This window comes from Nerophis ophidion, linkage group LG01 (assembly GCF_033978795.1).
Source record: "Nerophis ophidion isolate RoL-2023_Sa linkage group LG01, RoL_Noph_v1.0, whole genome shotgun sequence".
Lineage (NCBI taxonomy): Eukaryota > Metazoa > Chordata > Actinopteri > Syngnathiformes > Syngnathidae > Nerophis > Nerophis ophidion.
Genome location: NC_084611.1, coordinates 84,679,116 through 84,691,826, shown reverse-complemented (window position 1 = coordinate 84,691,826; position 12,711 = coordinate 84,679,116). Strand labels below are relative to the sequence as shown.

The 12,711-nt window shown below is 40.9% G+C and overlaps 1 protein-coding gene across 1 annotated transcript in view; it reads left to right on the top strand.

The window, feature by feature from the left end:
• Positions 1-12,711, top strand: part of myo15ab (myosin XVAb) — a 133,816-nt gene that overhangs the window by 26,618 nt on the left and 94,487 nt on the right. The window contains 9 exon segments of the mRNA XM_061914014.1: positions 2,654-2,785; positions 2,856-2,981; positions 3,044-3,121; positions 4,556-4,707; positions 6,949-6,994; positions 7,057-7,181; positions 7,241-7,358; positions 7,426-7,601; positions 9,889-9,973. Coding sequence (XP_061769998.1) covers positions 2,654-2,785; positions 2,856-2,981; positions 3,044-3,121; positions 4,556-4,707; positions 6,949-6,994; positions 7,057-7,181; positions 7,241-7,358; positions 7,426-7,601; positions 9,889-9,973 — 1,038 coding nt within the window.

Sequence of the window (12,711 nt, the reverse complement as noted above, 5' to 3'; positions counted from 1 at the left end):
CGATTAGCACACTTTTTAATCGTCAAATTTTCAGCTAACGAATAATGAGTTAGTCATTAGCTGGCAATTAGCATTTTAGTTGCCAGCTAACAAGTAATGTGTTAGTTGTTAGCTGGCAATTAGCTAGCGATTGGCGCATTAGTTGCCAGCTAGCAATTAGAGCTTGAATTAGAGCGATCAGCGCACTAGTCTCCAGCTGATGATTAGTGATGAGCTCCAGTTGCCAGCCAGCGATTAGCACTGTGGTTGTCAGCTGTGGATTAACTCTACTGTACAGATATGTGCTCTATTCGCCAGCCAGCGATTAGCACTGTGGTTGTCAGCTGTGGATTAACTCTACTGTACAGATATGTGCTCTATTCGCCAGCCAGCGATTACCGCACTGTGGTTGTCAGCTGTGGATTAACTCTACTGTACAGATATGTGCTCTATTTGCCAGCCAGCGATTAGCACTGTGGTTGTCAGCTGGGGATTAACTCTACTGTACAGATATGTGCTCTATTTGCCAGCCAGCGATTACCGCACTGTGGTTGTCAGCTGTGGATTAACTCTACTGTACAGATATGTGCTCTATTTGCCAGCCAGCGATTAGCACTGTGGTTGTCAGCTGGGGATTAACTCTACTGTACAGACATGTGCTCTATTTGCCAGCCAGCGATTAGCACTGTGGTTGTCAGCTGGGGATTAACTCTACTGTACAGATATGTGCTTTATTTGCCAGCCAGCGATTAGCACTGTGGTTGTCAGCTGGGGATTAACTCTACTGTACAGATATGTGCTCAATTTGCCAGCCAGCGATTACCGCACTGTGGTTGTCAGCTGTGGATTAACTCTACTGTACAGATATGTGCTCAATTTGCCAGCCAGCGATTAGCACTGTGGTTGTCAGCTGGGGATTAACTCTACTGTACAGATATGTGCTCTATTTGCCAGCCAGCGATTACCGCACTGTGGTTGTCAGCTGTGGATTAACTCTACTGTACAGATATGTGCTCTATTTGCCAGCCAGCGATTAGCACTGTGGTTGTCAGCTGGGGATTAACTCTACTGTACAGACATGTGCTCTATTTGCCAGCCAGCGATTAGCACTGTGGTTGTCAGCTGGGGATTAACTCTACTGTACAGATATGTGCTCTATTTGCCAGCTAGCGATTAGCACTGTGGTTGTCAGCTGGGGATTAACTCTACTGTACAGACATGTGCTCTATTTGCCAGCCAGCGATTAGCACTGTGGTTGTCAGCTGGGGATTAACTCTACTGTACAGATATGTGCTCTATTTGCCAGCTAGCGATTAGCACTGTGGTTGTCAGCTGGGGATTAACTCTACTGTACAGATATGTGCTCTACTTGCCAGCCAGCGATTAGCACTGTGGTTGTCAGCTGGGGATTAACTCTACTGTACAGACATGTGCTCTATTTGCCAGCCAGCGATTAGCACTGTGGTTGTCAGCTGGGGATTAACTCTACTGTACAAATGTGTGCTCTATTTGCCAGCTAGCGATAAGCACTGTGGTTGTCAGCTGGGGATTAACTCTACTGTACAGATATGTGCTCTATTTGCCAGCCAGCGATTAGCACTGTGGTTGTCAGCTGGGGATTAACTCTACTGTACAGATATGTGCTCTATTTGCCAGCCAGCGATTAGCACTGTGGTTGTCAGCTGGGGATTAACTCTACTGTACAGATATGTGCTCTATTTGCCAGCTAGCGATTAGCACTGTGGTTGTCAGCTGGGGATTAACTCTACTGTACATATATGTGCTCTATTTGCCAGCCAGCGATTAGCACTGTGGTTGTCAGCTGGGGATTAACTCTACTGTACAAATGTGTGCTCTATTTGCCAGCCAGCGATTAGCACTGTGGTTGTCAGCTGGGGATTAACTCTACTGTACAAATGTGTGCTCTATTTGCCAGCTAGCGATAAACACTGTGGTTGTCAGCTGGGGATTAACTCTACTGTACAGACATGTGCTCTATTTGCCAGCCAGCGATTAGCACTGTGGTTGTCAGCTGGGGATTAACTCTACTGTACAGACATGTGCTCTATTTGCCAGCTAGCGATTAGCACTGTGGTTGTCAGCTGGGGATTAACTCTACTGTACATATATGTGCTCTATTTGCCAGCTAGCGATTAGCACTGTGGTTGTCAGCTGGGGATTAACTCTACTGTACATATATGTGCTCTATTTGCCAGCCAGCGATTAGCACTGTGGTTGTCAGCTGGGGATTAACTCTACTGTACAGACATGTGCTCTATTTGCCAGCCAGCGATTAGCACTGTGGTTGTCAGCTGGGGATTAACTCTACTGTACATATATGTGCTCTATTTGCCAGCCAGCGATTAGCACTGTGGTTGTCAGCTGGGGATTAACGCTACTGTACAAATATGTCCTCTATTTGCCAGCCAGCGATTAGCACTGTGGTTGTCAGCTGGGGATTAACTCTACTGTACATATATGTGCTCTATTTGCCAGCTAGCGATTACCGCACTAGTTGCCAGCTTGCTTTTAGCGTTCTAGTTGCCAGCTGGCAATCAGCGCTCTAGTTGCTAGTTAACGATGAATTCCCTAGTTGTCATGTTAGTTGCCAGCTAACCAGGTGCGTGCTAGTTGTCCGTGGACACGCCCCCATGCTCCAGGTGTGTTTGATCAGGAGGAGTACATGCGTGAGCAGATTGAGTGGCAGCAGCGAGCCTTCAACCACAACCAGGCCTGCCTGGACCTCATCGCCGCAAAGCCTCATGGGATACTCCGCATCCTGGACGATCAGTGCGGCTTCCCTCAGGTGCGCCCGCCATTCCGCCCATTTTTTTCCCAATGTTGACTTTGACTCCACCTCCTCCGATCGTCGCCAGGCAACCGACCACACCTTCCTGCAGAAGTGCCATTATCACCATGGTAACCACCCCCTGTATGCCAAGCCCAAGATGGCGCTGCCAGAGTTCACCCTCAAGCACTACGCCGGCAACGTCACCTATCAGGTGCCTCGCCGTCCGTTCCTCAAGTCTTTAATGGTCTCTAATGGTTTTGGGCCCCCCTGTAGGTGCACAAGTTCTTGGATAAGAACTTTGACACGGTCCGGCAGGACGTCCTGGACCTCTTCATCCACAGCAAACACAGAGTGAGACGCGCCCATTTTTTTCATTTAGTTCACTGAGGGCAGGGGTGTCCAAACTTATTCACTCAGGGCCATTTCCCATTTTTAAAAGCAATACAATATTTAGTATTAAGGATGCCCACAGTTTTGATTAACATTAAAAGTCCTTTTCAAAAAAAACAAAAAAAAAAACAGTCTGTGTGGCAAAAACACAAATTATGCAAAAATTCCCCCCCCCAAAAATGTACAAAATGTAAGATTTAATGTGAAGTGATTGGAGCCTTAAATATGTCAATAATTCATAACAACATAGCAAGGACAGTTTAAAAAAGAACATTCAGGCTTAATGTATCATGGATCCATAAAAGTGTTAAAAATGTGTCATATATACCTGTAGATATATATTATTTTAACTTCTAAAATGTTGTCTTGAGATATATATGTATATGATTTTGGGTTATTATTAGTTTTGAGCAATGACAGTTATAAAAAAATCAAGCTAAATGCCTCATGGATACATAAAAGTGTTAAAAATGTGTCATATATATATATATATGACAAATCTTTAACACTTTTATGGATCCATGAGGCATATATATATATATATATATATATATATATATATATATATATATATATATATATATGGGAAAAATTACAAGACTACTTCGTCTCTACAGAACTGTTTCATGAGGGGTTCCCTCAATCATCAGGAGATTTTTATATATATATATATATATATATATATATATGAGTCAAAATGTCTGGGGACCCCTGCTCTCAATCAACTTCTGATGTATCCATCGATTATAGGTTTTTATTTTATTCTTTTTAATGTTTTTGTTGAAGTCGCTGTCTTGCGGCACCACGGATATGCACGTCAAAGTACCCAAGGGTTCAGAGTTGACAATAGATTTAATGTTTTTCAACACAACCATCAAATGATACGCTTTCTTCCAGGACCCGGCCGCTCACTGTTAAAGTGTTAATGATTAGATCAACACGTACCACCTGTGAAATCTAATCACCTGCCAGCTGTGTCTCGCCGTCAGCACATGCCCCGCCCCTGCCCGACGGTGCTCGTCCTCAGCACCATGGACAGCGGCGGTGACTTTTGCTCCTGCAGGCAGCGCTGGCTCCACCTCCCCCCACAGTTTTTATTATGTTTATTGCCCCTGTTTGTCAAAGAAAACCTTCTTATTTATATGGCAAACACACAAAATTTGCACTACTTTCATTCATTATTATTTATTGAGCGATGAGAGTTTAAATGTAAACAACAGAATGCATGGCAGCTTTGTGTTACTAGTGTCAATATCGCAAGAAAAATTCTATTTGCTCTGTTATTCCCCCCCTTTTTTTTATATAATAGTGATTTAAAAATGTTATTAAAAAAAATACCTGTGGGCCTCACTTTGGACACTCCTGACCGCGTCCCTGCATTGTGCGTGTCCACAGATGGTGTCCGACCTCTTCCTCAAACACTCGGAGGCCGTGTCCCTGCAGCGCTCCCACGCGCGGCGCAGCAGCACGGCTCGCCGCTTCCAGGCCAACACGGTCAGTGCAAAGTTCCAGAGCAGCTTGCAGGAGCTGCTGGAGAAGATGGAGAGGTAGCTGGCACTATTTCATTTAACCGTGGATGAAAGGTCCCATGATAAAGTAGTTCTCCATGATAGTGTACGTTAGCCTTGATGCTGGAATTTAGACTTAAAAGGGCTTTCAGTTAGTCCTCCTGTTTGTGTGTCTGTAGCTTTAATGCTAATGAGCTGCGTGTCTCCATGTTACTGTGACTGTGCACTTGTCCAACGTCGTACATACAACAACATAACATTAAGGAGTGGGACAGTAAAGGCACACACGTTAGCTACACTGGCATAGCTTTGTGTCGGGCTGTGAGATAAACAATATCAATATATATAAAAAATACATCTGGTCCAACGCTGGATTTTTGACTAATAGTCAATCAGGGAACAGTATGAACCATCATGTTTGGTTGCATGGAGTGAAAAGAGAAAGTAAAAATGAGCGCTGCAGATAAAATATCAATAATTATCTGTATTTTTATTTTTAGGACCTATAGAAAATAAGGACGAGGAGAAAAATATATTTTTTATTTATTTTTTATTTTTTATATATATGTACAGTGCATATATATACATGCACACACCATATATACTGTATACGGTGTATGTATATATATATATTCAGTATATGTATACATATATACATATATAGTGTATATAAATATATATCTATATATATGTGTGTGTTTATTTAAATATATGTGTACATATATATATATATGTGTGTTTATTTAAATATATGTGTACATATATATATATATGTGTGTATATATATATATATATATATATATATATATATGTATCAATATATGTATATACATATGTACAGTATGTGTATGTTTATGTGTGTTTATTTAAATATATGTGTATATAAATACATGTGTTTGTATATATATATAAATACGTGTATATATATATATACATATATATACATAAGTGTATATGTATGTGTTACATATATACTGTATACACACTTATATATATGTATATATGAAGGTGTACAGGATATGTATATATATATGTGCGTGTGTATATATGTATATATGTTTTTGTATGTACAAATATATTTGTTTATAAAGGAGTTTATTTATCTGTGTATGTATATGTATGTGTGTATGTCTATATGTATGTATATATATATATGTATATATATGTGTGTGTGTATTTGTATATGGGTGTATATATGAATTTGTGCTTTTATATATATATATATATATATATGTGCAACTTCCGCTTTCTTCCGCCCCAAAAAATGTATCTTATTTTGTATTTTATTGAACGCATTTTTAATGATATCATTGTTTTTTTATATTTATATATGTGTGTTCATATATATATATATATATATATATATATATATATATATATATATATATATTAGGGATGCACCGAAATGAAAATTTGTGGCCGAAGCCGAAGCCGAATAAAACTTAAACGCTTGGCCGAAGGCCGAATACCGAATAATGAATGCAGTTTTTCACAATTTTTTTTATATTGCATAAATAGCCTAGAATAAATATTTAGACATGTTTTTCAAATAAAGTATTTTTTATTGAATATTGACATTTTTTTAATATTCCAGTAGCCTTTGCTTTTCAAAAAAAAGCACAAAGTTTTTCATTTATATTAGGCCTTCAAACAAAACATGCATTCCAAAAAAAAAACAAAGTGCATTAAAGTGGATAAACCCACAACAAATGAATTATTGTCCTTTTAGCAAAAGTCTGCTTAGCCACAGTAGATATGCTAATAATGTAAACAGAAGGCTCAAGTAAATCTCAATTAAGTGTGTGATTGTAACCTCATACACTTATACAGGTACACAACATATCCCAACGTCACCGCACGTTGGTTGATTGCGTCACCGCGTCAAAAAATTGCGTCACACGCCACTATTCGGCCTTGTTTTTAACTCATTCCACCGAAGGCCGAATGTGGCTTTTTTCGCCATATTCGGCCGAATATATTCGGTTACCGATTAATCGGTGCATCCCTAATATATATATATATATATATATATATATATATATATATATATATATATATATATATCATGTAATTTTATCGCCCAACCCATTTCTATTGACTTTGCAATAGAGAGGATTCTTGACTTTGCCAAGTTTCATACAAATTTATCTTGAAACATTTTTTATGATGTGCAGCGAAGCCTGTGGGTCACAGGACTCCACTGTCTCGGACACTATGGACATACTGTATGTTACCGTTATTAAAAGTCCACTCTGTCCTCACTGTCCTTCCCTCTTCTAGGTGTAACCCTTATTTTGTGCGATGCATCAAGCCAAACCACCTAAAGGTATTGACAAGAAATGATAACCAACACTGACAAATGTGATTGAGCGTGTATATTTGGTGCAGGAGGCCGGACTGTTTGACACAGAGCTGGTGAGCACGCAGCTGCGTTACTCCGGAATCATGGAGACCATTCAGATCCGCAAGGAGGGTTACCCGGTCAGGCTCACCTTTGACGGCTTCCTCTCAAGGTGGGTGTGATCCTGGGAAAATGTACGCACGCTCACTAAATAGGACGCCCTTCAAACAGGTATAAAGCCCTGCTCTGCATGAAAGAAACGCCGCCCGCCCTGGGAGAAAACTGCGCCATCATGCTGCGCAAACTGGGCCCCGTCAAGGTCGGCTCCTTCCAGCTGGGAGTCAGCAAGGTCAGCCGTCGTGCGCTCAGGCAAAGGTCAAGGAGAGGACCACTGTACATGTTCCATGTGTGTTTAGATCTTCCTGAAAGAAGAGCTCCATCAGCTGCTGGAAAGCAAGCGGGATCGCCTGCTCAACATCGCCGCCCTCACGCTGCAGAGATACGTGCGCATGTACTTCATCCGCAAGAACTTTGTCAAGTTCCGACACTGCATGACGCGCTTTCGTGCTCGCTGCAAAGGCTACGTGATCAGGTAAGGCCTCCACCTATATGTTCATATTGTTGTTACTCAGCCATTGTTTGTGGGTCTGATGGACCCTTTGCATTTTGTGGCTTTTAATGCCTCACATTCAAACAATTTTACACAGCCCATTTCCATATGAGTTGGGAAATTGCTGCCATCCAAGCGCTGTCTTTTTCATGGACGCCCCTGCTTATTTCAGCAAAACAATGCCAAGTGACATTCAGCACGTATTACAACAGCGTGGCTTCGTTAAAAAAAAGTGTGCGGGTACTTTCCTGGCCCACCTACAGTCCAGACCTGTCTCCCATGGAAAATGTGTGGCGCGGTATGAAGCGTAAAATACGACAGCGGAGACCCCGGACTGTTGAACGACTGAAGCTCTACATAAAACAAGAATGGGAAAGAATTCCACTTTCAAAGCTTCAACAATTAGTTTCCTCAGTTCCCAAACGTTTATTGAGTGTTGTTAAAAGAAAAGGGGATGTAACACAGCGGTGAACATGCCCTTTCCCAACTACTTTGGCACGTGTTGCAGCCATGAAATTCTAAGATAATTATTATTTGCAAAAAAAAAAAGTTTATAAGTTTGAACATCAAATATGTTGTCTTTGTAGTCCATTCAACTGAATATGGGTTGAAAAGGATTTGCAAATCATTGTATTCCGTTTATATTTACATCTAACACAATTTCCCAACTCATAACAAAACAGGGTTTGTGTGTTAAAATACTGAACAGATGTTTATTGGGATAAGGTAAACATCTGTTCAGTATTTTAACATAAAAGTTAAAATACTTTAATACAATTGTGGAAATTGATATGTTCTGTGCCAACCCCCCCCCCCCCCCCCCTCCACACACACACACACACACACACACACACGCACACACACATACACACACACGGCAGGCCCAGACATGAGAGGACAGATTGTCTGTACACAGAACATCAGAGGGTCAAATGTGTGAGAAAAGGAGAGCAGACAGTTTTGACAAACAATGTTGCAACCTTGTGTGGGAACCGCAGGTGCAGAAACACAAAAGAAGGGATGCGGAAACTGGCAGAAAAATTTTCTGTGCAACGTTCATACTGTTGTTACTCAGCCATCGTTTGTGGGTCTGATGGACTCTGTTGCATTTTGTGTCTTTGAATGCCTCACAATCAAACACTTTTATGTTAAAATCCTGAAGAGATGTTTATTGGGTTAAGGTAAACATCTGTTCAGGATTTTAACATAAAAGTTAGAATACTTCTATTAGACATTGGAGGGTCAAATGTGCGAGAAACTGAGAGCAGACAATAGAAGTGTGGAAATTGTTCTTCTGTGTACCACACACACACACACACACACACAGCAGGCCTAGACAGGAGGAGGACAAAGTGTAGATACACAGAACATCAGAGGGTCAAATGTGCGAGAAAATGAGAGCAGACGGTGTTGACAAACAACGCTGCAACCCCGTGTGGGAACCGCAGGTGCAGAAACACAAAAGCAGAATCCCTGTGGGATGCGGAAACTGGCAGAGCAATTTTCCGTGCAACGTTCATATTGTTGTTACTCAGCCAGCGTTTGTGGGTCTGATGGACCCTGTTGCATTTTGTGACTTTTAATGCCTCACAATCAAACACTTTTATGTTAAAATACTGAACAGATGTTTATTGGGATAAGGCAAACATCTGTTGATTCTTCTTTTGGGTTTCGGCACCTGCGGTTCTCACACCGTCTGCTCTCATTTTCTCGCACATTTGACCTTCTGATGTTCTGTGTACCTAATTTCTGTCCTCCTCCTGTCTAGGCCTGCTGTGCGTGTGTACGTGTGCGTGTGTGTGTGTGTGTGGTACACAGAACATCAATTTCCACACTTCTATTAGCCCTGGGTCCAATGGACCCAGACATGTTATGTATAATAGAAAAGTGTAGGGGGGGGTGTATGGTGTGTGGTCATTAAATATGTATTCTGATATATGTTCTTTGCAGAAAATGAACTAAAGTCAGCGAGTCCCAGTTTGAAAAATTCATAAATTGTATCATTTTTCTTTTAATAAAACATGAAAACGGGTCCCACAGACCCGAACACCACATGTTTAAAGAATAAAAGCATCCTTAACAGTGTGGAGCTGCGGTTCATTGTGGGGAAAAAGGTTCATTCCAACTGTGACATTTTGACGCAAAATGTGATCCCTCTTGTCCCTTTGACAAATAGTAAAAGGCTTTTTGACTTGTGATGGTTGGACTTTGTGATATTAGACATGTGAATAGTTTGTGACGTGATTTTCTTGTTTTTATTTGCACACAGGAGAAAGTTTTCCATGAGGAGGAAATATTTAATCAGGCTGCGCTCCATCGTGCGGCTCATTGTCAACCGGCAGCGTTACATGCGGGTATGTATGTGTATGCGTGCTAATTGTGCACCACGAAAAAGGGGATGGGTACCGAACCCGGTACCTCATTTGGCGCCAACCAGGCACCGATTCACGTAAAAATTCAACGGTGCCGCGTTTTGGGAACCTGCGTTTGCACGTAAAGTCACGCCAGCAGTCAAACTACCTCCAGGCAATGTTGCAATTTTCAATGCTAACAAAATAATTGACTCAACAAAAAAAAAAAACCTAAGAAACAAAAAATGTACTAGCTTGATGCTAATATACATTGGCTTTGTTATTGACTAACATGACAATTTCAACACTTCCAAATGTCTTATTATACAGTGGGGCAAAAAAGTATTTAGTCAGCCAGCGATTGTGCAAGTTCTCCCACTTAAAATGATGACAGAGGTCTGTAATTTTCATCATAGGTACACTTCAACTGTGAGAGACAGAATGTGAAAAAAAATCCAGGAATTCACATTGTAGGAATTTTAAAAAATGTATTTGTAAATTATGGTGGAAAATAAGTATTTGGTCAACCATTCAAAGGTCTCACTGATGGAAGGAGGTTTTGGCTCAAAATCTCACGATACATGGCCCCATTCATTCTTTCCTTAACACGGATCAATCGTCCTGTCCCCTTAGCAGGAAAACAGACCCAAAGCATGATGTTTCCAACCCCATGCTTCACAGTAGTTATGATGTTCTTGGGATGCAACTCAGTATTCCTCTTCCTCCAAACACGACGACTTGAGTTTATACCATCCATCCATCCATTTTCTACCGCTTATTCCCTTCTGGGGTCGCGGGGGGCGCTGGCGCCTATCTCAGCTACAATCGGGCGGAAGGCGGTGTACACCCCGGACAAGTCGCCACCTCATCGCAGGGCCAACACAGATGGACAAAAAGTTCTATTTTGGTCTCATCTGACCACATGACATTCTCCCAATCCTCTGCTGTATCCTTTTTGGTATAAACTCAACACTTCGTATTTGGAGGGAGAAGAATATTGAGTTGCATCCAAAGAACACCATACCTACTGTGAAGCATGAGGGTGGAAACATCATACTTTGGGGCTGTTTTTCTGCTAAGGGGACAGGACGATTGATCCGTGTTAAGGAAAGAATGAATGGGGCCATGTATCGTGAGATTTTGAGCCAAAACCACCTTCTATCAGTGAGAGCTTTGAATGGTTGACCAAATACTTATTTTTCACCAAAATTTACAAATAAATTCTTTAAAATTCCTACAATGTGAATTCCTGGATTATTTTTTCACATTCTGTCTCTCACAGTTGAAGTGAACCTATGATGAAAATTACAGACCTCTGTCATCATTTTAAGTGGGAGAACTTGCACAATCGCTGGCTGACTAAATACTTTTTTGCCCAATTTAAATATAAATAAATGGGTTGTACTTGTATAGTGCTTTTCTAACTTCAAGGTACTCAAAGCGCTTTGACACTACTTCCACATTTACCCATTCACACACACATTCACACACTGATGAGGGAGCTGCCATGCAAGGCGCTAACCAGCACCCATCAGGAGCAAGGGTGAAGTGTCTTGCTCAGGACACAACGGACGTGACGAGCTTGGTACGAGGTGGAAATTGAACCAGGGACCCTCGGGTTGCGCACGGCCACTCTCTCTCGAAAAAAAAACTACGACTGAGATGCACGTTAATATCAAAAAGCTTACAGTATTAACACTTTGTAGGGCGCAACAAAGGACGAGAGTCAGCAAAGACTGAATCCCTAATCCCTAACAGTTCTGCCAGTCTAACGTCTTGGACTTGCAACTGTGATTGAGACTGTAACAACTGGACAGCAGTTATCATAATCTGCTCATTTTTAAATGTTGCAATGAAAAAAACCTTGATTTTATTATAAGAAAAAAAAATTACTATCTTTTAACCCACACAAATGAACCGTGACTTGGTGCCGTTGAGTACCGGCACTGATCCCTTGATTGACATCCCTTAGAGCTAAAACCTCCACTCATATGGATCACCCTTCACAGATAAAATTTAGAAACTTAAAAAAAAAGATCTTGATATCGCCAATTAAATCTTATTATTAGCAATTCTTGCAAGTATTGTGAAGTTTTGTGTTTTGGTGTTTTCTTCCTCAGAAAGTTCTCATGTCTCACTGGAAAAAAATGACTACTCAAGGGGATTGTGACTTGTATCAACTTTGTTTGGATGTTTGGACTAAAAATTTGACATTTATACTTGCCGAAATTGGAATTTTTTTCCAGTGTGGGATGCTCTTTTTTTTTTACACCGAAGAGTCCTCCCATTTTATTTTAGGGGACTTAAGTTGAAGATGAACAATGTATTCTACGTATGTATGTGTGTATATATATATATATATATGCATATATATAAACACTTCCTAGTCAACTACTAGTATCATCACTATGCGCTCGTTGGCGTTCTAGAAACATAAGCGGCAGCTTAGCTCGCTCGCAGTCCTTGAGGTAAAGGTTAATTAGCTTTTAGCGTAACGTTAGCTCACTGTGCGGTGTGTGTGTGTGTTACGGACAGCAAGGCTTTGTCGGTCTGAGAGAAAGACAAGCATTATTGACCTACAGTTAACAACTAAGTTATTTCACTTTCCCTTTTTCGGTGGTGAAACAGCAAAAAAGGACATTATGTTAAATGAATAGTTTCTGTCTCTGATAGTTGATAATGTAACTGTATCATAAAGGCTACATGAACTCCATGGTGTTCAGGGATGAATCGTCTCTCCT